We start from the raw sequence: 27,239 nt of genomic DNA on the forward strand, positions 1-27,239 counted from the left end.
AGAGCTGCTGTTTGGTTTCGTCGACAGGAATGAGTGAAAACAATGAAACTAGTCTTCACTGAATCTAACACTCGTTATACTGAACACCTGTTATGTTATATTACTGAATAATATACTGTATCATTAAATACTGTAATGTTTGTCAATCATCAAGGACTCGTGCACGCTCAAATGCATGCTCACATGACTCTCTGCTGCCTCCTGCTGGTTAAACACTACAGCTGCAGACACACTGGAGACTGGTGTTAAAAGGACGTTTTCAATAAACACAGAATACGTCTGAAAGTATATGAATTATTTATTGTGCTGCTCCGAGGGAGAAAACAACAGTTTTAGAATACAAGTTCTGCATGGTTTACTTGTTTATAGATATCCAAAACCTTATGATGCATACATTATTTTTCAAAGATTCTTTAACAATCAAACAAAGTTTGAAGTCTTTACTTGTCATATGCACGACTGTGTTTGTTTTATTTTTCCAATGCATATTTCGCACGGTTTGTTGGTTGTTTGATTTGTTTCTATGTGAAATAAAAATCCCCAATAGCCCCATTATAATTCCCACAGACACCCAGATGCTGTTATTTTATTGTATATGTTAATATCAGTGCATTCTATACCTGGGCCTTCACTGCTGTCCTGCAGCTGAAACACAGCTGCGTTATGATTTGTTTCTGCTCTGACTGCAGCATGAGACTGACCTGTGAGAGCTTTGGAGCTCACGGCAGCACCGCTGCTCGTTCACCACAGAGCAGAACGTACGAGCTTTAACGTCTGAGTCACAACACCAGAGAAGTCTCTAGATTTGTCTCCATGAGGGTTTTGGAAAGTCGCCAGATTTAGTGAGGAAGTCGCCAACTTGGCAACACTGGCACCAACTAAATGTGTCCCCAGAGCAACACTGGACGTAACAATAGTTCCTATCACATATAAAACCAAACAAAAATCTAATCTTCATAAAAACAAGTTGTACAAATAATATATAAACAAGCATCTTAAAGCTACTGCAGATGTAAAAACAAACGCATTTAACTTACCAGAGCTGCTGTTCACTATTTAAAGACAGTGCATCTTTCTTTGTTAATAAAGTTTAATCTCACGGTTGTTCAGTACATCCGTGTGTTTTAGTTCCAGCAAGAAGTCCTTCTCTATTCATGGACGCCAGTGAAGACAGTCGAGCCTCCCCAGTTGTATTTCTTGAATACGTTTTAATGCGTTTGAGGCTGACAATGTCCGCTCGACAGAGGCAGCAGATATTCACCTTCTCCTCCTCCTGTACTTAGTACACAGTCAAGGTACTAGTACTTCACTGTCTCCTCCTGTACTACATCTCAGAGGTATATAAACACATGAATACATCAGTAATATCTAGATGTTCTTCTGCATGATGAGTACTTGTGTCGTTTACTTTGTGCAGAATGAAGACAGCAGCGTTTAGTCGGGGCCACACAGACTTTATTAGATATTTAAGGTGTTAGATGGGTCCAACAGGAAACAGAAAATCCTTCACGTTGGAGAAGTGAAGTCTAGCTGAGCGGCTCTAAACGTCTTCAGGACGGCTTCTGATTGGTTACAGTGAGGGGTGGGGGGCAGAGGTCACAGTGACAGGTCACTTCTGCTCAGGTATGATGTCATCGATGCTGTCTCCAGCCTCCAGACGTTTCTCCATGTCCACCAGCAGGTTGACTCCGTCCACCACCATCTGAACCAGCTCCACCTCAGAGAAGCCCAGACGGTCGGCATTGGAGATGTCAAAGACTCCGCCCACTGCTGCCGTGTCCACGCCCCCTTACACACAGACAGAAAGTGATGTCACAGAGATATATATATATACATACATACAGTTGTGTGAAAAAGTGTTTGCCCCCTTCCTGATTTCTTATTTTTTTGCATGTTTGTCACACTTAAATGTTTCAGATCATCAAACAAATTTAAATGTTAGACAAAGATAACACAAGTAAACACAAAATTCAGTTTTTAAATGAAGGTTTTTATTATTAAGGGGGAAAAAAATCCAAACCTACATGGCCCTGTGTGAAAAAGTGATTGCCCCCCCCCCCCTGTTAAAACATAAATTAACTGTGGTTTATCAAAGTAATTGAGATCTATCTGTCTGGAAAAGGTTACAAAGCCATTTCTAAAGCTTTGGGACTCCAGTGAACCACAGTGAGAGCCATTATCCACAAATGGCGAAAACATGGAACAGTGGTGAACCTTCCCAGGAGTGGCCGGCCGACCAAAATTACCCCAAGAGCGCAGCGACGACTCATCCAAGAGGTCACAAAAGACCCCAGAACAACATCCAAAGAACTGCAGGCCTCACTTGCCTCAATTAAGGTCAGTGTTCATGACTCCACCAAAACACAAAAACAAAAACAAAAACACACCAGCAAGTCCACCTCTGAATGGCTTAAGAAAAACAAAATGAAGACTTTGGAGTGGCCTAGTCAAAGTCCCGACCTGAATCCGATTGAGATGCTGTGGCATGACCTTAAAAAGGCGGTTCATGCTCGAAAACCCTCCAATGTGGCTGAATTACAACAATTCTGCAAAGATGAGTGGGCCAAAATTCCTCTACAGCGCTGTAAAAGACTCATTGCCAGTTATCGCAAACGCTTGATTGCAGTTGTTGCTGCTAAGGGTGGCCCAACCAGTTATTAGGTTTAGGGGGCAATCACTTTTTCACACAGGGCCATGTAGGTTTGGATTTTTTTTCCCCCTTAATAATAAAAACCTTCATTTAAAAACTGCATTTTGTGTTTACTTGTGTTATCTTTGTCTAATATTTAAATTTGTTTGATGATCTGAAACATTTAAGTGTGACAAACATGCAAAAAAATAAGAAATCAGGAAGGGGGCAAACACTTTTTCACACAACTGTACATATATAGAATTACTTTAATTTGTACTTTCTATCGTCCACAGATCAGAAACTCAAGCTCTCACTGGCTAAAGTCAACCTGTCTCTCCACCTGTCTGTCTCTTACCTGTCTGTCTCTTACCTGTCTGTCTCTCCACCTGTCTGTCTCTCCACCTGTCTGTCTCTTACCTATCTGTCTCTCCGCCTGTCTGTCTCTTACCTGTCTGTCTCTCCGCCTGTCTGTCTCTTACCTGTGCCCCTCTTCTGCAGCCTCAGCCTCTTCAGGATGTCTCCGAACTTGTCGTGCTTGCTGACGTTGGGCAGCTTCACGTGGACTCCGGCCCTCAGTCCCGTCCCCAGGTTGGACGGACAGGTGAGGACGTAGCCCAGGTGTTCGTTCCACATGAACTCGTGACCTCGCTCCTTAAACAAGCTCTCGATCTGCCAGAGAGAGAGAGAGAGAGAGAGAGACAGGTGGTCAGGTGGTGAGCGGCGGTGATGCCGGTGGTCTGCAAACAGGAAGTGGGCGCTCAGGTGTCACCTTGGTGAGTCCGGTGCAGAAGCGGTTGAACACCTCCTTCATGTTGCCTCCCTTCTGCATGCTGATGACTCGCAGGTGATCCTCCTCGTTCACCCACACCAGGAAGGTCTTGTTGTCGTTGTGCCTGCGGGCGAGAGACGAGGGTTAATGACTCTGGGACGCGGAGCGAGTCACCTGTCCAGGTGTTCTGAGTACCCACCAGATGCCGCGGCCGTCGGGCCAGTCGCGGGCCATGCCAGACGCCAGCAGCAGAGGGGAGACGGGCTTGTCGAACAGGAAGTGGTCATCGATCAGCTGCTGCTGCTCCTCCTCAGTCATGTTCTTCAGAGCGAAGTACTTCCCCTTTAAGTCCCCGTCCAGCATGTCCAAACCTGCAGGAGGTCACAGGTCAAAGGTGGAGCTCAGGTGAGTCCAGGTGTTCAACATTCACCTTTTCAGACATTTACTACATTATGACCCTTCAGTCAAAGGTCAGCTAAATGTAAATGAATCAATATCTATATTAATACCAATCATTCATTATTATCGTTTTGAACTCTATCGCTCAGACAATTAGACAGTTTTTGATTGGATATATACATATGTGTATATATGTGTATATATATATATATATGTATATATATATATATATATACACACATATGTATACATATGTGTGTATATGTGTATATATATATATATATGTATATATATACACATATATACACATATGTATACATATGTGTATATATGTGTATATATATATATATATGTATATATATATATATATACACACATATGTATACATATATATATACACATATACATATATATAGACCTGATGGCTCTATAAACCCACATCTGAACCAGGACCTGATGGGTCTTTAAACCCACATATGAACCAGGACCTGATGGCTCTATTTGTTTTGATGGGTTGATTGGTTGATTGGTTGTTAGTTTAGCTTGTATTCTTTAAATAAATGTGTATTTATTACTTTTATCACTCGTCTTCGCTCCCTTATGTTGCAGCCTTGGAGCCGGGTTGTAACAATAGATAATGTGCTGCTGGTTTCAGCCGGTCTGGTTCTCTTTAGTCTCCTTTGGAGGTGAAGCAGGTCTCAGATCCTCATTAAGAGTCTCAGCTCAACTCAGAGTTATATAACACAGGATCACTGAGGCATGCTGGGTAAAAACACCTACTGACACGCTCACTGAGGATCACTGAGGCATGCTGGGTAAACATCTCAATAAAGACGGATTAAGAGTGTATCTGTTTCAGCTCTTCATCACAACTTCTAACTGGTTTTCACTCTTTCTACTTTTTATGTTTTAAAACTGGTTCCACACATTAAAGAGCAGGAAACAGGAAGTGATGTCATACTTTCCAGGGAGAGGTTTTCGATGGCTCGGCGTTCTCCGCGGCTGCAGTGAGGCGGCAGACAGAAGCCTCGGATACTCCGACCGGTCCGGACCCGGGAGCTCAGAACGTAGTCTGGATCCAGATCGTCTCCTCCCTGAAACACAGTAGACCATCAGTAGAGACCAGAAGAGACCAGAAGAGTCCAGTAGAGACCACAAGAGACCAGAATAGGTCAGAAGAGACCAGTAGAGACCAACAACTAAACAGAACTAACTCTACGTCCAATTGTTCATTGTTCAGGTCAGTCTGTTGTTGTTTACTTGCAGGTTTTCATTGTTCAGGGCCCCGTTCCTCGTACGTGGTTCAACTAAGTCGATCAAATGTCCTGTTAGCAGCCTAAATTAACCCGATGATTGATGTCAGGCTATCTCGGTTTCTCCAAGGCTGATCCTCTCAAACAGTCTCGTTAATTGGAACCAGACGATCAGGATCAGGATAATTGCGCGTGCCCGTCCTACTTCAAAAGGGGGAAGCGTCGATCACCGAAACCATGATTTTCTAACAGTACAATGTTAAATAAAGTCAGAGAAAGAGCCTCTTTTTACTCCGCTGACGAGCAGGAGATGATCATGAACGCATATGAGGAATTCAAGACCATAATCACAGCTAAATATAACACCTCCACCGCTGTGAGGGCTAGACAAGAAGCACGCAAAATATCACAGACAAGTTAAATGCGTAAGTGTTGTAAATGTATCGGCTCATTTTAATGCCTCATCACCCCAATCAATCAGATGATATGTCTTTAAATGAGCTGCTGGCAGTAGGCTTAATGAATGCATCATCCAATGAGATCTATAGCGACAATAATGATCTCAACTCTTTCAGAATAAGATAAAAACAAGCCCAAAGAGGATCTAACTGATCCTCATTAATATGAGGATATATGTACTGTATGCACTCATGTATCATGTACTATATATGTGTATATACATGTATGTGTAGATTACCATATAGAACTATCAGTTTGAATATATGTGTGTGAGTCTGTGTGTGTATTATTCATCATCAGAAATAGTGTGTGATTCTCTCTGTTCTTATCATGAGTCCACCTTCATCATGTTCTACAGTAATGATATGCTGGTGTACTAATAACACTGTCATATCATTATGAGTGCTTTAACCCTCATGTATGCAACGCAGCCATCAAGAGGACATGGGAGCAAGTAAACACTAACACACACACATTATTCAGAATGCTGAGTCAGTACAATATGTGCCATGGTAATGTAATGAACACATCCATAAGTTTATTAAGCGCCAAATAAACTTTACGAACAGCACGGCATGCAGCGGCTTTCCCCATGTTCTCCGCATCGCAGACACTGTACAACAATGTACCACTCGCAGAACAGTTCAAGGCTGCATCCAGTGTGTGAGACATCAATGCTCGGCTGCAGCGTGTGGTGTTCAATGTATGCTCCAGAAGGTCTGTAAATAAATGACTCCTTGTGGGCAGAATGGATAGCGCTCGTATAGGAAGTCATCATGATGTGATGACGGATCTTGGCGATGTGGAAGAACTCTCTCCCTATAAAACGCTAATCTAACTAATATCCTCCTTCATCAGTGGATCTCTGATGAAGGGAGCTGTACATTAATGCAATAGAGGCTTCTTAGTTTGCTCAGCTGCTTTAATGGATCACCGTGTGTCTCACTTTACATGCATTTCCGGAACTCCCGTATAACCCCCGGTATATGCGCAAGCGCATTAGACTACCGTATATGACAGGAGCTGCCATGTTTTCCGGGGGAGTGGCAGCTTATCCAGCTACCTTCAGTTAGCCTGCGCTGGAGCAGGTTCAAGCTTATGGATGTGTTGCCATGGTGATTTTGCCAAACTTGCTTCGTGGAACCGAAAAGCCTGATTTATGTAATCTTATCCTGAAAAGTATCCGGCTAACTCAGTTAGCCACGTACGAGGAACGGGGCCCAGGTTCTATTGTTGTTGTTTACCTGCAGGTTGTCATGGTTCATGTCGGTCTTGTGTTTGTCTGATGGTTTGTATCCTCCGTGGCGGTCTTCGATCACCGGGTCCAGCAGCTCCTTAAAGACCTCGTATGTCTCCTCGTCTCCGGCGACACAGCCCACCGTCATGATGAACGGGTGACCTGCAGGGACACAAAATGGCCGATCGATCGTTTCCTGTTCAGCACCAACTTTCTGACTCGGGTCTCGGGTTGTTTCTGTGTTTGCTTTCTCTATTCAGTGATTTGATTCAGGAGATCAGATAGGAAGTACTCACAACGTCCCTGTGGAGGAATTAACGAGCAGAAATTAACCTGATTGTAACGAGTCAATCCAATTAAGAAGTTATCAAGCTGCAGCTGAAGGAACACGATCTCTCTGTGTGAAGGAGACCTGGCTGTGAGGGCTTACCTGGTGTAGATAAGGGGTTACCTGATGTAGATAAGAGGTTACCCGGTGTAGATAAGAGGTTACCCGGTGTAGATAAGAGGTTACCTGGTGTAGATAAGAGGTTACCTGGTGTAGATAATAGGTTACCCGGTGTAGATAATAGGTTACCCGGTGTAGATAATAGGTTACCCGGTGTAGATAAGAGGTTACCCGGTGTAGATAAGAGGTTACCTGGTGTAGATAAGAGGTTACCTGGTGTAGATAAGAGGTTACTTGGTGTAGATAAGAGGTTACCTGGTGTAGATAAGAGGTTACTTGGTGTAGATAAGAGGTTACTTGGTGTAGATAAGAGGTTACCTGGTGTAGATAATAGGTTACCCGGTGTAGATGAGAGGTTACCCGGTGTAGATGAGAGGTTACCCGGTGTAGATGAGAGGTTACCCGGTGTAGATAAGAGGTTACCCGGTGTAGATAAGAGGGGGTTACCTGGTGTAGATAATAGGTTACCCGGTGTAGATAAGAGGTTACCCGGTGTAGATAAGAGGTTACCCGGTGTAGATAATAGGTTACCCGGTGTAGATAAGAGGTTACCTGGTGTAGATAAGAGGTTACCCGGTGTAGATAAGAGGTTACTTGGTGGAGATAAGAGGTTACCTGGTGTAGATAAGAGGTTGCCCGGTGTAGATTAGAGGTTACCCGGTGTAGATGAGAGGTTACCCGTTGTAGATGAGAGGTTACCCGGTGTAGATTAGAGGTTACCCGGTGTAGATGAGAGGTTACCCGGTGTAGATGAGAGGTTACCCGGTGTAGATTAGAGGTTAACCGGTGTAGATTAGAGGTTACCTGGTGTAGATAAGAGGTTACCTGGTCTGTGTTTGATGGAACCTGGTCCAGGATGCTACCTGGTTTACAGAAGTGTAACTTGGTACCTGGGTTGTCCACGCCGGTCTGGATGAGGTCGTCCAAGGTGAACCCGCTGGGCGTTTCCTTGTCCCTCAGGTTGTCGTACATTTCAGGTGTGAGCACCTTGGCCATGTGGTTGTTGTGCTGGCTGAGGTCGGGGTACTCCTGCTCTGACGAGTAGTTCATCTTCAGTTTGTTGTGGGTGTTTCCGAAAGGCATGATGACGTCCGGCTGCTGACCTGGGAACAGTTTAAAGGAATGAGCTTCTGACGTCAGTTTATTGGCAGAATAACTCAGTTCAACAGTTTATTGACAGTTTATTAACGTTTAACTGTGAGTTTAACAGTTTATTAACGTTTAACTGAGTTTATTAACAGTTTATTAACATTTAACTGTAAGTTTATTAACAGTTTATTAACATTTAACTGTAAGTTTATTAACAGTTTATTAACGTTTAACTGTGAGTTTAATAACAGTTTATTAACAGTTTAACTGTAAGTTTATTAATGTTTAACTGAGTTTATTAACAGTTTATTAACGTTTAACTGAGTTTATTAACAGTTTATTAATGTTTTAACTGAGTTTATTAACAGTTTATTAACATTTAACGGTGAGTTTAATAACAGTTTATTATCGTTTAACTGTAAGTTTATTAACAGTTTATTAACATTTAACTGTAAGTTTATTAACAGTTTATTAACGTTTAACTGTGAGTTTAATAACAGTTTATTAACGTTTAACTGTAAGTTTATTAACAGTTTAACTGTAAGTTTATTAATGTTTAACTGTGAGTTTATTAACAGTTTATTAACGTTTAACTGAGTTTATTAACAGTTTATTAATGTTTTAACTGTGAGTTTATTAACAGTTTATTAACGTTTAACGGTGAGTTTAATAACAGTTTATTAACGTTTAACTGTAAGTTTATTAACAGTTTATTAACATTTAACTGTAAGTTTATTAACAGTTTATTAACGTTTAACTGTGAGTTTATTAACAGATTATTAACGTTTAACGGTGAGTTTATTAACAGTTTATTAACGTTTAACTGTGAGTTTAATAACAGTTTATTAACGTTTAACTGTAAGTTTATTAACAGTTTAACTGTAAGTTTATTAACAGTTTATTAACGTTTAACTGAGTTTAATAACAGTTTATTAACGTTTAACTGAGTTTATTAACAGTTTATTAACGTTTAACTGTGTTTATTAACAGTTTATTAACATTTATCTGTAAGTTTATTAACAGTTTATTAACGTTTAACTGTAAGTTTATTAACAGTTTATTAACGTTTAACTGTGAGTTTAATAACAGTTTATTAACGTTTAACTGTAAGTTTATTAACAGTTTAACTGTAAGTTTATTAACAGTTTATTAACGTTTAACTGAGTTTAATAACAGTTTATTAACGTTTAACTGTGAGTTTAATAACAGTTTATTAACGTTTAACTGTGTTTATTAACAGTTTATTAACATTTATCTGTAAGTTTATTAACAGTTTAACTGTAAGTTTATTAACAGTTTATTAACGTTTAACTGAGTTTAATAACAGTTTATTAACGTTTAACTGTGAGTTTAATAACAGTTTATTAACGTTTAACTGTGTTTATTAACAGTTTATTAACATTTATCTGTAAGTTTATTAACAGTTTAACTGTAAGTTTATTAACAGTTTATTAACGTTTAACTGAGTTTAATAACAGTTTATTAACATTTAACTGTGAGTTTAATAACAGTTTATTAACGTTTAACTGTGTTTATTAACAGTTTATTAACATTAATCTGTAAGTTTATTAACAGTTTATTAACGTTTAACTGTAAGTTTATTAACAGTTTATTAACGTTTAACTGTGAGTTTAATAACAGTTTATTAACGTTTAACTGTAAGTTTATTAACAGTTTAACTGTAAGTTTATTAACAGTTTATTAACGTTTAACTGTGAGTTTATTAACAGTTTATTAACGTTTAACTGTGAGTTTATTAACATTTAACTGAGTTTAATAACAGTTTATTAATGTTTATTAACGTTTAACTGTGAGTTTATTAACGTTTAACTGCGAGTTTATTAACAGTTTATTAACGTTTAACTGTACGTTTATTAACGTTTAACTGTGAGTTTATTAACAGTTTATTAACATTTAACTGTGAGTTTAATAACAGTTTATTAATGTTTGACTGTGAGTTGATGAACAGTTTATTAACGTTTAACTGTACGTTTATTAAGAGTTTATTAACTGTTTAACTGTCGTTTTAAATCCGTCATCAGATTTTTGATGCAGTCAGAGAATAAATACTAAGTTATTTTATGGAAAAGAGTTTTGACCATTAAAATAAATTTGTTCCCCATAATGTTGATTTAAATTAAAACTAACAACTGTGTTTTCTTAACATGCAATTCCCCCTGATATATTATGATTTATATTTAAGTTATTGAAATGTTAATCTTTGTTAAATCTTGTATATAAAATATAATTATACAAACAAAATCAGCTAAATACTGTATTACTAATTCTACTGAATATGTAAACATTTAGACAGTATTATTATGAATAATAATACTATTGGTAATAATAATGATATAATAATAGTATTACCAATAATAATAATATGAATAACATCATAAATAATATTATTAGCATTTTTCATTAACAATCTTCATCACACAATTTAAAAATATGAAAATAAAAGTGTGTGTGTTAATGTGCGTGCATGTGTCTGTGTGTGTTAATGTCTGTGTGTGTCTGTGTGTGTGTGTTTGTCTGTGTGTGTTAATGTGTGTGTGTGTGTGTGTCTGTGTGTGTTAATGTGTGTGTTAATGTGTGTGTGTGTGTGTGTCTGTGTGTGTTAATGTGTGTGTGTGTGTGTCTGTGTGTGTGTTAATGTGTGTGTCTGTGTGTGTATTTAACCTTCATCTTAATGTGTCCCTGAACTGATCCAGGATCTAGTTTGTGGTTCAGACCAGCTGCTGCATCAGAACCTCTGCAGGTAAATGACCCGGTTCGGCCCGGACTGGATCGGGATCCCCTGGAGGGGATCAGTGACGCAGCACGAGACCGGGATTAACCCTGCAGAGCTCGGTCACCTTCAAACCGGTCCCAGATCAACGGGTTCATAATCCGTCATCATCCCGTTAAAGTACATCGAAATACAACCGACCTGAGCATGCGCAGTTCGTTTGATGGAGAAAAGAAAAAGATGATTCAATGACGTCAGGCTGTATTTAAGGAGCCTTTAGTTCGGAGCTGGGCATTAAAGCGCAGATGCGTTAAAATAATCTGCGCAGCACCTGCAGGACGCACTGCAAGGTCTTTGGGATGCAACCAGACAGACAGGCTGCAGACAGACAGGCTCTGTGCAGCACAGCGGCATGCAAACAACCGATACACATCCAACGAGCAGCCTGTCTGTCTGCCTGCAGCCTCCTTTGTCCCGTTAACCCCCCAGCTCTCTGAGACCCTCTGACGTGTCTGATGCCTCCTCCCGCGTGATGAGCCGACCACCGGGAGCATCGATGATCTGATCAGCTGTGATTGGTTAGAGGTGTTCTTACCTGTTCGTTAGGTCTGATGTGAAGCGGTCTGAAGCGGATCTGGTTCTGCTGCTGCTGCGGATTAAAGAGGTTATCAGCCTTTTATACCCGCCCCCCGCTCCTGATTGGCTCCTATTTACAGTCCATTCATTCCATTGGACAGAGAGGCTCTGGAGGTCACATGCTCTCTCTCTCTCTCTCTCTCTCTCTCTCTCTCTCTCTCTCTCTCTCTCTCTGTCTCTCTGTCTCTATCTCTCTCTCTCTCTCTCCCTGTCTCTCTCTCTCTCTCTGTCTCTCTGTCTCTATCTCTCTCTCTCTCTCTCCCTGTCTCTCTCTCTCTCTCTGTCTCTCTCTCTCTGTCTGTCTCTCTATCTCTCTCGCTCTCTCTCTCTCTCTCTCTCTCTCTCTCTCTGTTTCTCTCTCTCTGTCTGTCTCTCTCTCTGCAGGGTAAGTTCCTGCCTCAGTGCCTCTGAGCAACATCTAGTGTCTGTAATAACAGCAGGACAGTCTAGTGTCTGTGGTGAGTTCAGTGTCTGTAATAACAGCAGGACAGTCTAGTGTCTGTGGTTAGTCCAGGTGTCTGTAATAACAGCAGGACAGTCTAGTGTCTGTGGTTAGTCCAGGTGTCTGTAATAACAGCAGGACAGCCTAGTGTCTGGTTAGTCCAGGTGTCTGTAATAACAGCAGGACAGTCTAGTGTCTGTGGTTAGTCCAGGTATCTGTAATAACAGTAGGACAGTCTAGTGTCTGTGGTTAGTCCAGGTGTCTGTAATAACAGCAGGACAGTCTAATGTCTGTCGTTATTTCAGGTGTCTGTAATAACAGTAGGACAGCCTAGTGTCTGTGGTTAGTCCAGTGTCTGTAATAACAGCAGGACAGCCTAGTGTCTGTGGTTATTCCAGGTGTCTGTAATAACAGTAGGACAGAGTGATGTCGTCGTTACAGCTGTTTGAAGGTCGACCTCTACAGCTCTGTATTGTCACTAAACCACGCCCACTTTAAATCGTTCAATCACACCTTGGATTAAATGTAAATCCCTCTGAAACACGGAGGGGGGGATGGGCGGCCTGATGGTGACAAAGCACTTTCTACTGCAGCTTTAAATTATTTATCACTTACAGGAGTGTGTGTGTGTGTGTGTGTGTGTGTGTGTGTGTGTGTGTGTGTGTGTGTGTGCGTGTGTGTGATTGTGTGTGTACAGATTAGTTGCTGTAACAGGATCTAGTTGCTTTAACTGGATGTAGTTGCTTTAACTGGATCTAGTTGCTGTAACTGGATCTAGTTGTAACGGGATCTAGTTGCGTTGCCGTGAGATATCACCTGGTTCAGGTTCCTGTTTGACCTCCTTCAGGGTCACCAGGGGTACATCCCAAGTATATGAGTACTTCTCAAGTCTCTTAATTGCATCCCCGTTTCCCTCACTTGGGTCCTTTCCTTGCGTCTTAGTCCCTCCCACCAGGGATGCATGGAGGAAACCATGCGAGGAGAGAGGAAACGAGGAGATATGTTTTAGGAGTCATGAGACGTTGTTTCCTCAGTTGCGTCACGTGAAGCGACGTCTGTTTCTGATGACGGTGTTGATGATCACAGCTGATTAGCTGTCAGTCGGCTTTAACAGCTGGAGAGACTTTTGATAAGTTTGTGTCTGTTCACATGATCACTGTACTTAATAACAGTAACTAATAACTAATAAAGACACACAGTAATCACCACTGTAGAGGTGTTTCTCTCTGTAGTCTTTAACAAACTGTGTCCTGTGTTCTGTTTATAAGCTCAGGATCCATTTCTACCGGCGGAATGCGATCGTCTTATTTATGAATTATTTGCGTCTGTACGTTTAGAAATTCAGATTATGACGTCATTATTAAATAACCCAGAATATGATTATTGTTTCTCTTAAATGATAAAACTCATCAAACACTCAGGAATGATGTATAAAGTGTTTGGTCTCTCAGCTCTCTCTGACTTTAATTGTATTCATAATAAAGTTATTGAGGGAAACATCAGATCATGAAAACACAAATCTTTATAATAAATGTAGAAAGTTGTTTGTGGGCCTTTTGTTGTTCAGACTACAATGAACATTTATTTAAACCAGATGTTGAATCAGAAACCTAATCAGATATAAACTAGAGTTTAATCTGTGATCCGTCTTCACTCTGGTGTTAAACTCAGTCAGTCAGTCCGATCGGCTGCAGCGTCCAATCACATGATTGATGAACAATGAGGGGGCGTGTCGGCCGTTAAAACACTTCCTGGAAGTCTGTTCTCGTGGTTCCTCGCTCATGGCTCCTCCGAGGTCCATCCTCCATCCTCGCTCCTCCGAGCTACATTGGAGCTTTGGGACGGCCGTCAATATGGCGGCGCAGAAACAACTTCCGGTTCAAGCGAGGATCGAGGAAACGACAATTAAGAGACTTGGGATGTACTCCTGGTGGTTCTGAGGTTGTGTTTTCCTTCCTGAGCTTCTGTATTTCAGTGATTGTCACTGATTACATCATCACAGGCCCTGCCCTCTCTTGACACACCTCCACCTGCTGGTTCTACAGTGATGGTGAGAACAGAGGCCCAAACCCAATGTCCCCCCTAATATTCTCTGATTTCATGTTTATTTTTGTTCCATCTTTAACCCTTAATGTTTCTGAGTACATGTAATACTCCAGGCTGAACAGACGTGAGCTGTCCTCTTTGTTTACCTTTTTCTTTACGTCTCCATGCGTCCACTGGTTACCCCGTGTTTAACTTCACATTGCAATGATTTGTGGGTAATTCCCTTAGGCTAAGGGTTCGTAAAGGGTTCAAAACACTTGACGATCTGACAGTGGGACAGCCCTAAACCCTCACGGACTAAATACATATACACATATACATAAATATATATATATATGTGTATATGAAGATGAAGACATCAGGTGATGAGAGCTGAATACAAACCAGATCCTCCTCCCCTCCCCCATCCTCCATCAGCCTGAAGAGAGGCTGCAGCCCGACTCAGCCCCCCCCCCTCTGTCATTTCTTCATGACCGAACACAGTGAAGGGGGGGTGTACTTCTATCTATACCGACCATGACACCTGGTATCTCCTGATAACTCCCAGTATATAAACCTAGTATGTCCAAGTATATAAACCTAGTATCTCCTATTATATAAACCTAGTATCTCCCAGTATATAAACCTAGTGTCTCCTATTATATAAACCTAGTATCTCCCAGTATATAAACCTAGTATCTCCCCGTATATAAACCTAGTATCTCCCCGTATATAAACCTAGTATCTCCCCGTATATAAACCTAGTATCTCCCCGTATATAAACCTAGTATCTCCCCGTATATAAACCTAGTATCTCCCCGTATATAAACCTAGTATCTCCCAGTATATAAACCTAGTATCTCCCCGTATATAAACCTAGTATCTCCCCGTATATAAACCTAGTATCTCCCCGTATATAAACCTAGTATCTCCCAGTATATAAACCTAGTATCTCCCAGTATATAAACCTAGTATCTCCAGACCTACGTGGTTCCCAGCAGCAGTGACGTCAGCTCACCCTACTCCTGCCTACAGCCAATCACGGCCCTCCTCAGCCTCCCCCTCCTCCTATTGGCTGAGGTTGGTTCACGTGCAGCAGCAGCAGGTCAGTGAACGCCTCACGAACAGACCGTGAACACGTCACATGAGTGAGTGATTTAAAGGGCTAGTACGTGTTGTGTTAAGGGGTCTGTTACTGTATGGTAATGAGATGGGCGGGCCCATGTGTGTCCAGGGCACTGATTGGTCCCAAGTACTTTAATGAGCTCCTCTGTCAATCAAGTGTCCAATCCCGTGACTTAAAGCTAGGTGGTGGGCAGGGCATCCCTTTGATCTTATTGATTAATATGATGTGAGATTTTTTTAAACAGAATATTTAAATAATACAACTGTACATGACGTCACTGCTTCATTAAGTCTGCAGAGGTTCTGTTCGTGGATCTGAATTTTAGATAAAGTTTTGTGTGTTTGAACAAAGCAGCATTCACTCGTTACCAGGCAACCCGCAGCAGGCGGCCATGACTGCTTTGTGTCCGGAGGTTGGTTTGGTTTCAATAAAACTTTCCTCCACATAGACCAGTGGTTCTTAACCTTATTGGAGGTACTGAACCCTGCGAGCTTCATCAGTGCATTCACCGAACCCTTCGTAATTGGAAAAATAAAATATGATTTCTTCAAAACATAGGTATATATTTTATTAGTGCACAAAATGAACCATGCATCAGTTGCACACAAAATCACTGTGTGCAAAGAACAAAACCAACAAAACATGAATTTCACACAAAAACATAACTCAGTGAATATTTACTGCAAATCAATGTGACTTTTGCTGTTGCCTTTCAGATACAAGTTCAGAAATGCGCGGCTTCACCTTGGCAAGTGCCACTCTCATCATTTTCGCAGCAAAGTCTGTTCCTTTTCTTAGTTTTCATGTCCACCATCCTCGAAAAGGATTGCTCACAAAGATACGTTGTAACAAACGGTGTGAGTATCTCAAGGGCTTTCTTGGCAATACGAGGGTATGGTACGATTTGGTGACACCAAAACGTTGAGAGCGATATTTTCCGTAGTCGCACAACTGCGTCTGAATGACGGCCGCTTCCAGCGTCATTCGCGCAGCCCGGTTGAAATTCGCGTCATTCGCAACCATTCGCGTCTGTGCATTGACTTTACATGTAAACTACCTGTGTCTGCCACCAGTGTGTGTCTGCCGAGGGGTTCGGCAGACACACACTGCGGTCAAGTGAGCAGCCGCTTTAAAAATTAATGACCGTCTATTCCTTAAGGTGCGTTCACACCGAGCGCCCCGTTCGGTGTGAACGCAGCATAAGTTTTAGCTTTCTCCGTGCTTTTTGGGCTACCCAAGCCACCGTAGGGCTATCCAAGCCACCGTACCGTTATGCTGCGTTCACACCGAACGGGGCGCTCGGTGTGAACGCACCTTAAGGAAAATAGACGGTCATTAATTTTTAAAGCGGCGGCTCACTTGACCGCAGTGTGTGTCTGCCGAACCCCTGAGAGTGACTCATCGAACCCCTGGGGTTCGATCGAACCCAGGTTAAGAACCACTGACATAGACACTCAGTGATGCGTTCAAAGACATGAAGTTCTCACATGTTGACCTAGAAACAAACAGGAAGGAGCTGCTGGAGCTCCCAAAAACTAGGACGACAACGTGACCTGAATGCATCACGAGAGAGAAATAGAACTATTATAATATTATAATAAAAATAAAACATGAAGAGCAGCTCAATATATATTATAATATTATAATATATATTAATGTATATTATAAAATATTATATATTATAATATAATAATACTAAAACACGAACGAGATTCAGAGCAGATCATTAAATATGAAATGATATAGGTCATATTTATTATTATATATGGAATCAAATATTTAAACAGTCTCTCTCTGTCTGTCTCTCTCTGAGTGGAAGGAGTGTGGAGTTGACGGAGCGTGTTCGAGAGCGATTAACACTGATTTTTTCGGTATTTTTTCGTCACTAGTTAACGTTGGATGTAATAGTGTTTCTCACGGTGTTTGTGTGAACATTTAGCTGGTTTTAGGGTCTTTGTGAGTGGTTGCAGTCGATCAGCGCGTGTCGGCGTGCTAAACGCCACCATGGACATGACCGACCTCACGAGGAAACACGGCATAAAGATCCCGCCGACGTTCCCGGTGTCAGTGGAGGAATGCAGCCTGGCTGTGGGTGAACTTGTTGGCCACAGCAGCGTGAAGTCCGCTGCGCGAATGAACAATGCCGTGGTCATCTTTTTAGATACCATCGGAAATGCGGAAGTGGTGATTGACAACGGAATCGAGGTGGGCGATAACTTCTTCCCCGTTTACCCTCTCTGCACACCGGCAGTGAAGGTAACAGTGTCCAACGTCCCACCGTTCATCAGAGATGAAGACATAACCAGAGAACTATCAAGACACGGGAGGATAGTGTCTGGGGTGAAGAAGGTGTCCTCTGGGTGCAGGTTTCCTCTCCTGAAGCACGTGGTGTCTCACAGGAGACAGCTGTGCTTGATCCCAAACAACAGGAGCAAGGGACTCAACCTAGTGTTCACGATCAGGGTCGATGACTTCGACTACGTCATTTATGCAACAACTGATGACTTTAAATGTTTCAGTTGTGGAAAAGTGGGTCATCAGAGTAGAACGTGTCCTGAGAAAAACAGCTCTCATAAGGACCAGAACCAGAACCAGAACCAGACAGGTACTGAAGAGGGCAGAGGGGACAAGCAAGACGGACAGGACGGGCCAGATGGGGTCCAAAAGACGAGGGAGGAGGGGACGAGCGGGTTACAGGAGGTGAGGGAGGAGGGGACAAGTGGGGGACAGGAGGTGAGAAAAGAGAGGGAAAGTGGGGGACAAGAGGTGATGAAGGACGGGGCAAGTGAGGTCCAGAAGGTGAGGGAGAGTACTGGAGGACAGGTGGAGACAGGTAGGGAGGTGGACATGGAAGCAGACGAGGAGCAGCTCAAAGCCCCTCAGCTGAAGAGAAAACAGAGAGGAGACAGAGGACGCTCACAGGAGAAGAAAGCAGCAACGAAAGGAAGTGGAGGAGCAGCAGAGTGTGAGTCCAGTATGGAAGAGGACTCTGAGTCAAGTCGGGAGGAGGGCGCTGCTGCTGAGAGTGAGCCATCTAAACACGGTGCTGGCAGCTGTAGGAGCTCTGGAGGCTACAGCGTGGAGAAGATAAAGGAGTTTCTGAAGAGGAGTAAGAATGTGAGAGGAGCCAAAGTGGAGGACTACCTCTCTGACAAAGAGAAGCTCTCCAGCTCTGCCAGAGCTCACATGAGAAGCAAGGACAGAGGAGGTCTCACGAAGCAGGAAGGCTTCAGACTGAAGAAGATAGTTCACAAAGTGAACAAAGAACTGGACAAAGATGGTGCTAAGTGAGAAAAAGATCTCGCAGTCTAAAGACAATCGAAGACATGTGTCTGTTTGTTGGACTTTATTTGTTTAACCGTCTTCAATGATAAAGAAACATGTTGTTCAAAGAAAATAAAGGTTTTATAAAAATCTAAAAATCTCTCTCTCTGTCTCTGAGTGGAAGGAGTGCGGAGTTGAAGGAGCGTGTTTGAGAGCGATTAATAGCGATTTTTCGATATTTTTCTTCACTGGGTAATGTTGGGTATGATAGTGTAGTGTGTAGGGTTCACGGGGTTTGTGTGCACATTTAGGGGGTTTTAGGGTCTTTGTTTGTTAGGGTTTGCAGCCGATCAGCACGTGCTGGTCGGCGTGCTAAACTCCACCATGAGCCTGACCGAGTTAACCAGGAAACACGGGTTTCATGGGAAACACGTGAAATCCGCAGCGCAGATGAACAACGCTGTGGTCATATTTTTAGATAGCTTAGAAGCTGCGGAAGTGGTGTTGGAGAACGGGATCGAGGTGGGTGAACACTTCCTGCCCGTTTACCCTCTCAGCTCACTGGCAGTAAAAGTTACTGTGTCTAACGCTCCACCGTTTATCAGTAATGATGCAATAATCAGACATGCAATAACCAAACATGGGAAGGTGGTGTGTCTTTGTTTTGTTTGTGCGTGCAGTCGATCAGCACGCCGTGCTTTTTTTAAATTTAATTTATTATACTATATTGATCCCTTTAAGGGGGAAATTTGTCTCTGCATTTGACCCATCCCCGTATATAGGGAGCAGTGGGCTGCCAATGACAGGCGCCCGGGGAGCTGTTAGGGGTTCAGTGTATTGCTCAGGTACACTTCGACACGTGACACATCCCAGTCGAGGATCGAACCGTTGACCTTCCAGTTGCCAGACAACCCAGTGAGCCACGGTCGCCCCAAGCCACGGTCGCCCCCAGTTTCGCGTGTTCGGTGGAGGACTGCAGCTTGGCAGTGGGGAAGGTGGTTGGCCACAGCAGCATGAAGGCCGCTGCAAGGATGAATAATGCTGTGGTCATCTTTTTAAAGAGCATACATAAGGCCAACACGGTAGTGGAGAGCTGGATCGTGGTGTTTGACACCCTCGTTCCCGTTCTTCCTCTCAGCACACCGGCAGTAAAGGTAACCATGTCAAACGTACCACCGTTCATTAAGGACGAGACAATAACCAGAGAGCTGTCTAGGCATGGGAAAATAGTGTCTCAGTTTAAAAAACTGTCCTCTGGGTGCAAGTCTCCACTCTTAAAACACGTGGTGTCTCATAGGAGACAGTTATTCATGGTCCTAAACAACAGGAATGAAGAGTTAAACCTAGTGTTCAAACTGAGAGTGGAAGAGTTTGACTATGTGATTTTTGCAACATCAGATAATATGAAATGCTTTAGTTGTGGTAGGGAGGGACACCAGAGCAAAGCATGTCCTCAAAGAAACTCTGCTGAACAGGATGGTGCCAAGAAAAACCCAAGCCAGAAAGACACTGAGGAGGACAGAGGGGACAAGCAGGGCGGCCAGGAACAACAGGAGAAGGCAGGGGGAGTGCAGCAGGAGAGTGAAGAGGGGACAGGGGATGTCCAGAGATGGAAGAAGAGGGGACAGGGGACGTCCAGCAGGTGGAAAAAGAGAGGACAGGATTTGTCCAGCAGGTGGAAGAAGAGGGGGCAGGGGTGGTCCAGGTGAGTGCACAAAGTCACGATGACAGCCAGGTGAGAGAAGGAGGACAGGAGGAGATGGGGGAAATACAACAGGGCAGTCAGGTGAGTACTGGAGGACAGGTGGAGACTGGTAGGAGACCGAAAATAGTAAAAGAAAAAGAAAAGCGTGAGAGTGAAAAAGTGGTAAAAGATGTCGGGTTGACAGGCAGTGAGGTGGACATGGAGGGAGATGAGGAGGCGGTTAAAGTCCCTCGTCTGAAAAGGAAAACAAGGAGCAAGGAAAGCTCACAGGCAAAGAAACCAGCAATAAGTACAGGAAAAGGAAGCCAATGAGCAGCAGAGGCTGAGTCCAGTATGGAGGAGGGCTCTGCTGCTGACAGCGAGTTATCTGGCGTAAGGGCTAGTAGACGTAAGAGCACTCAAGGGTACAGTGTGGGGAAAATAAAGGGTTTTTTACAGAAAACAAAAGGGGAAAGGGGAGTCGAGTTAGGAGACTACTTCTCTGACGCTTTAAAGGCACATTTGAGCAGCAAAAACAAGGGAGGCTTCACAGACAAGGCAGTCTACAGAGTAAAGAAAATAGTTTCAAAGATAAACAAAGAACTTGACAATGATGAAGGGAATGATGAATATTAAGATCTCACAGGTCTTTTTCAAGTCAAAGATAATGTCTTGTTTGTTGGTTTTAACGTATTTAATTATGAGTCTTTTAAACATAAGCACGCTAAATGTAAATGGAGCCAGAGACTCAGTAAAGAGGTCTCTAGTCTACCAGATGATGAAAATCAAAGGGACAGACGTGATGTTTCTACAAGAAACTCATAGCGACTCGGCCAACGAGACCGACTGGAAGAGAGACTGGGGGGGCGAGGTGGTGCTGAGCCACAAGAGCACCACCAGTGGGGGGGTGGGGATCCTGTTCTCGAAAAGATTTGCCCCGGAGACCCTAGAGGTGGAGCAGGTGGTGGAAGGCAGGCTGCTGGTGGTGAGGGCAAAGCTCGAATTTTTTAACTTTGTCTTCATAAAAGTGTATGCTCCTGTGTCTGGACCTGAACGAGTGTGTTTTTTAAAGGTTTTAAGCAGAGTGAATGTGGAGGACTTTTTATTTTTGGGAGGCGATTTTAACTGTACGGAGAATGAGGCAATAGACAGGAACCACCTGGAACCTCACGGTCCTTCACAGAGAGCACTGAGGCAGCTGGTAGCAGAGCATGAGGAGGTCGATGTCGAGGATGAATGGAGACAAGAGACAGTACACGTGGACTCATTCGAGAGGCAATTTGTTTTCCCTCGCTAGACTGGATAGGTTTTATTGTTTTAAACACCATTTCAACATCTTTAAAAAGTGCAGCATGCTGCCTGTTGGGTTTACTGACCACGCTCTGGTTATGTGCAACATTTTTATCCCCAACGTAAAGCCAATAAGCGCATACTGGCATTTTAACACGTCTCTTTTAGATGATGCACATTTTAAGGAGGTTTTTAGTTTTTTTTGGAGCAGTTTTAAAGAAACAAAACATGAATTTAACTCTTTAAAACAGTGGTGGGATCGTGGGAAGGTGGAGATAAAGCAGCTCTGTCAGCAGTACACTCTCAATGTCACACGGGACATTACCAGATCTATGAAAGATCTGGAGACTGAAATCGTGGAGCTGCAGAATTTAGCAGAATCCACTGGAAATCGAGATCATATTAAAGATCTCAAGTCCAAAATGTCTGCTCTTACAGACCTGCTGGGCACTAAGGCCCAGGGGGCGCTGGTCAGGTCCCGCTTCATGGATGCAACGCTGATGGACGCACCATCTAAGTTCTTCTTCGGACTAGAGAAGAAGAATGGGTAGAGCAGGGTCATCCATGCTCTACGCTCTGATTCAACTCAGAGACGCGAATGAGATCCGGAGGAGAGCGGTGAGTTTCTACTCTGAACTCTACTGTAGTGAATACACCAATGACAATGAACTGTTTGAATCTTTCTGTGGAGAGCTTCCAAAGGTCCCAGAAGATGTGAACGCCGGGTTGGAGGGTTCTCTGGTCTGCACTCGGCTCTGCAGGGCATGGGGGGGGGGGGGAGGCCCCCGGAATTGACGGGATCCCGATAGAGCTCTACAAAGAGTTCTGGAGCGTGATGGGAGAGGATCTTTTAACCGTGTTCAACTGTGACAAAGACCCTCTCCATTGTAGGCATTTGTGGACTGTTCGAAACAATAAGAGACTCACACACAGAGTTGAATGTTTATTGTAAGGTTCTGATATGGTCTCAGGAGTGGTTATTGAAGGTCGGGCCTGTAGACACAAACATATTATTAGTTTGGTTATCTGTAACTTAAATGATTGAATATATTAATAGTGCTGTCAAATAACATGCATGTTTAAAGCACTTACCTCTGCTGTGTCTCCTCTCCAGGGTGTTCATCCTAAAAGAGTCTCCAGGGTACAAGACCACCATTTTATAGTTCCGGGAAGGTACCATGTGGGAATTACTAGAGGGGTGGTAGGAAAATTGAATCCTCTGTTCGGGCCAGATATGATCTCTATGGTGAAGTTTTACCGCCATAGAGATCATATAGAGAATTGACCTTTAGAATGTTGGGCATCTATTTTAATGTATTGTTGTAGATTAGGGGATTGTGGGGGAGAGTGAGGGGCGGAGTCGCCTATCTTGCAGTAATGTGGAGGTCCTCGTTAGTGGCAGACTATATAAGGCTGCCATAATACATCTAGTCTGTCGCTGCCAGGACTACATGCTGCCCGTGGTCCCTGGAAAAGTTATGCCGTGTATTTGTTTGTTACTTTGTTGGTGAAATAAACACCTGGTTGGGGTACACGTACTCTCTGTGTCCGTCCTCCTGCTTCCTAAATCCGGCTGCTGCGTGCCAGCCTAACATCAATGAAAGTTTTAAAGACATGATGCTGCCGCTCAGCTGCAGGAGAGCAGTAATAACTTTACTGCCAAAAATAGGAGACCTGCAGGAAATCAAGAACTGGCGTCCTGTGTCCCTTCTCTGCTCCGACTATAAGATCCTGTCCAAAGCGCTGGCCAACCGGCTGACAGAGGTGATGGACCAGGTGATCCACCGAGACCAGACCTACTGCGTGCCTGGTAGGAGCATTCTGGACAATGTGTCCTTAATTCGTGATATTTTGGACATCTCTGGTTCTTTGGGCATTAAAACTGGTCTCATTTCGCTAGACCAGGAAAAGGCTTTTGACCGTGTTGTGCACCTTTACCTCTAGAAGACTCTAGAGAGTTTTGGCCTCAGTCCAGGTCTCACAGCGGTTCCTGAAGCAGCCAGTGTAGGGAGTATGTAGGTTCTGGTCTCTTCCATTCAAAAACGTTCCAAGCCTTAAAAAGTGACTGGTAAAAGGGAGATAATCCACACAATTTAAAAAGGTTAAAATCCATTAAAAGAAATGCAGTGTCCAGCCCCAGACCAGCTGCCTTCCTTAAAATACAGTCTATCACCTCTCTCCACACCACATCCGTTGGACCTGTGAGGTACTTTTGTAAAAACTGGAACCTGAAAGTGGTCACTCTGCTGTCAATGTGCACCAGCCCCTGACCCCCCTCCTCCTTAGGTAAAAAGAGTACACTCTGAGGGACCCAGTGCAGCCTGTCCCAGAAGAAGTCTGTGAGGATGGCCTGTAGTCTCTATGTGAGGCCTTTAGGGGGGTGCATGCAGGCCAGCTTGTGCCACAGAGCCGAAGCCACCAGATTATTGACGACCAGAGTCCTGCCTCTGTACGACATCTGTGGCTTCAGCCATTTCCATTTAGCCAGTCTTCCCTGCATTTTCTCCACAACTCCTTCCCAGTTCTTTTTTTTCCAATACATTCATTCCCCACATACACACCAAGATATTTAAAACCATCCTTTTTCCAGGTCAACCCCCCTGGTAGGCTGGGCAGACCCTCCCTCCAGTTCCCCACCGCCAGTGCTTCGCTCTTTGCCCAGTTCACCTTTGCAGCTGACAGGGTGCCGAAGTCCTTTACAATATTCGTCAATTTACTGACCTCTTCCTGACTTTCAAGAAAGACCACAACATCGTCAGCATAAGCTGATAAAATAAAACTTTTGTTAAAACCCTTTAAAGCCTGACCTTCAATGTTCGCTCTGATTTTGCACAACATGGGTTCGATAGCCAGCGCATACAGCATCCCTAAGAGAGAGCAGCCCTGTCTCACCCCTCTAAACACTCTAAAGGGGGCACTTAGGCCTCCATTAATTTTCAGCACACTCTCAATGTCCTGGTACAAAACCTTGATCATGGTGTACAGAGCCAGGTTGGACATCCAAGACGGCACACCAGGTCTGACCAGCATGCTGTGCTCCTCCGGAACCACCACCCTGAGGAGACTAGTGGATGTAGCTGGGCCCAGACTGACCGACGCATCTGCAGTGGCTTCTCTGCTCGGGCTGAGATCCATCCGGCAGAGCATGAGGATCCTGAGCAGATGGGCGGGGAGACTGACGGAGGACGAGGTCGAGATGCTGCAGGAGTACGAAAGAGGAGAGGAAGCTCCTGATTCCACAGATCCATTTCCGGATCTAGAACTTATTCCACGGCTGGATGGGGTCTCAGGACCCTTATTCAATGAAGCGGAGTGTAAACTCTTGGACCTCCAGATAGTGAAAGGGAAAACTATCTACACAAACTGTGTAAAAGTGCTCAACAAAAACAAACTGGACCAGAGAGCCGACACTGTGTGGAGACGGAAACTGAACTTGGACATTGGTGTGAAACCAGGTTGGAGGGTTTTATATAAACCTCCTGTTAAAAAGAGAACTGGAGATCTACAGTGGAGGATTTTGCACGGTGCTATTGCGGTTAACGCTTTTATTTCTGCTATTAATCCCACTGTTTGTAGCCAATGTCCATTCTGTGAGGAGGTAGAGACCATGTTCCACTGTTTTTATTATTGTGACAGACTCTGCAATCTTTTTAACACACTGCAGGATGTTTTTAAAGGGTTTGGTGAGACCTGGTCCAGGACCACCTTCATTCTAGGAGTCTTATATAAAAAGGTGAACGCCTCTAAATGGAAGCTGTTGAACCACTTGGTTGGAGAGGCCAAACTGTCAATTTACAAAAGTAGGAAGAACCGAGTAGAGGACAGAGCAGGACAGGAAGCTCTCCCTATGTTCATCGCTCTGGTCAGAGCAAGAGTTTGGGTTGATTTTAGATATTTCAAAAGTATGAACAACATGAAGGATTTCATTGAAAAGTGGTGTTACAGTGAAATAATATGTTGTGTGGCTGGAGAAGAACTAGTTTTTAACGCTCCTTTTAACACACTGTGAGGAGTAACTGTTTTGTTTGTTTATATTGTTTTAAGTAAAATAAAGGTTTTCTAAAAATCAAGAATCTGAGTGGAAGGAGTGTTGAGTTGGCGGAGCGTGTTTGAGAGCGTTAAATAGCGATTTTTCGACATTTTTCTTCACTGTGTAATGTTGTACATGATAGTGTAGTGGGGTGTGCAGGGTTCACGGGTTTTTTGTGTGTACTTTTAGCTGTTTTTTGGGTCTTTTTTGTGAGCGGATTGCAGCCGGGCAGCGCGAGCTGTCGGCGAGCTAAACGCCACCATGAGCCTGACGGAGTTAACCAGGGAACACGGCGTGAAGATCCCGCCGCGTTAAGGGTGTTCAGTGGAGGAATGCAGCCTGGCAGTGGGGGAGCTTGTTGGCCACAGCAGCGTGAAGTCCGCTGCACGGATGAACAATGCTGTGGTAATTTTTTTTTTAGATAGTGTATATAAGGCCAACACGGTGTTTGATACCTTGGTACCCGTTCTTCCTCTCAGCACACCGGCGGTTAAAGTCACTGTGTCCAACGTCCCACCGTTCATTAGAGACGAGACACTAACCAGAGAGCTGTCCAGACACGGGAAGAAAACTGTCTTCTGGTTGCAAGTCTCCTCTACTAAAACACGTGGTGTCTCACAGGATCATGATCCTGAACAACAGGAGTGAAGAGCTCAACCTCGTGTTCAAACTGAGAGTGGAGGACTTTGACTGTGATTTTTGTGACTTCGATAACTTGAAATGCTTCAGTTGTGGTTTGGGAGGGACATCAGAGTAAAGCATGTCCTGAAAAAAACTCTGCTGAACAGGACGGTGCCAATAAAAAAAAAAAACAGAAAGCAGAAAAAAAACAGAGACACTGAGGGCAGAGGGGACAAGCAGGGCGGTCAGGAAGGACAGGAGGAGGCAGGTGGGGTGCAGCAGGTGGAAGAAGAGGGGACAGGAGTAGGGTTGGGTACCGAAAACCGGTGCCAATACGGCTCCTATACGGTTCCTATACGACCGGTATCTACCGGACCGAAACGCAACGCAGATTTCGGTGCTTCCTTTCGGTGCCTGAGCCGATTGAAATACTTTTTTTACGCTACTCTGATGACTCCGTCCTGGCAGCAGCTAACGATAGCCTCGGTCCTCCGCTCCTCACTCATAGTATTATTACAACCGGACGAGTCGTGCGCGCTTAGAAACAAACCCCTCCATCATTCTGGCGAAGCTTCGGCCATGATTTATTAAAAAAAAAAAAAAAAAAACGGCTGGCAGGCTACTGACTTCCTCCATCGACATCCGCGTACTTAGCGCTGCCGCTCATAAGCACAACATGCACAGGCACGCGAAAGCTTCTTCTTCTTCTTCGAGGTGTAGTGGCAAACGATGAATTGGCTCATTACCGCCACCAACTGGTAAAATAAAATAAGTCAGGAGAGGTGTCGTATTTTGCCAGAGAAGGCAAATATGCTCATATTTCTGCAAAATAATTGCTGAAGCTTGAAGCTGTAGTGTGTGTACAGAGTGTGTGTGTGTGTTTTGTATTTATTTATATTTATTTAAGTATACTGTAAACTGTTAACAGTTAATATATTGTTCACAGTTTGAAGTTAAAAAGTTTGAAGCTGTAGTTTGAAGCCAAGTGTTTTGTATTTATTTATATTATAGTATACTTTAAACAGTTAATATATTGTTCAATTTGAAGAAAAAAATTTGCCTTAGCAATAAAAAAAAGCCTTTCTTTAATGTCGTCAATCGTCG

General features: G+C 43.4%; 1 protein-coding gene and 1 long non-coding RNA gene across 3 annotated transcripts; both read right to left on the reverse strand.

Moving 5' to 3' along the window:
* Nucleotides 1–1,609: 1,609 nt before the first annotated feature.
* ckbb (creatine kinase, brain b) lies at nt 1,610–8,837 on the reverse strand. 2 transcript variants are annotated; one of them, XM_076112159.1, is made up of 8 exons: nt 8,814–8,837; nt 8,088–8,238; nt 6,757–6,911; nt 4,762–4,894; nt 3,601–3,772; nt 3,402–3,525; nt 3,112–3,301; nt 1,610–1,788 (listed from the first exon to the last, which is right to left on the reverse strand). In XM_076112159.1, the coding sequence occupies exons 2-8, from the start codon at nt 8,191–8,193 to the stop codon at nt 1,610–1,612; spliced, it is 1,059 nt and encodes a 352-aa protein (XP_075968274.1). In that variant the 5' UTR covers nt 8,194–8,238; nt 8,814–8,837. The 2 variants fall into 2 exon arrangements, with proteins under 2 accessions (XP_075968274.1, XP_075968273.1); XM_076112158.1 differs by lacking the exon at nt 8,814–8,837 and having other exon boundaries at nt 8,088–8,280.
* A 13,577-nt stretch (nt 8,838–22,414) lies between these two features.
* LOC142971589 (uncharacterized) lies at nt 22,415–26,878 on the reverse strand. The gene is made up of 2 exons (XR_012959375.1): nt 22,577–26,878; nt 22,415–22,477 (listed from the first exon to the last, which is right to left on the reverse strand). It is a non-coding gene; the product is annotated as an uncharacterized LOC142971589 (long non-coding RNA).
* Nucleotides 26,879–27,239: the final 361 nt, after the last annotated feature.

This window comes from Anarhichas minor, unplaced genomic scaffold (assembly GCF_050575085.1).
Source record: "Anarhichas minor isolate MPS153535 unplaced genomic scaffold, ASM5057508v1 ptg000047l, whole genome shotgun sequence".
NCBI lineage: Eukaryota > Metazoa > Chordata > Actinopteri > Perciformes > Anarhichadidae > Anarhichas > Anarhichas minor.

Excerpts from the sequence above, each read along its gene's own strand:
- ckbb (XM_076112158.1), bottom strand. The coding sequence starts at position 8,280 with ATGCCTTTCGGAAACACCCACAACAAACTGAAGATGAACTACTCGTCA. Across the intron at positions 3,526-3,600 it reads CCCGACGGCCGCGGCATCTG|GCACAACGACAACAAGACCT; the intron begins GTGGGTACTCAG and ends TCTCGCCCGCAG. Across the intron at positions 1,789-3,111 it reads GCTGCAGAAGAGGGGCACAG|GGGGCGTGGACACGGCAGCA; the intron begins GTAAGAGACAGA and ends TCTGTGTGTAAG.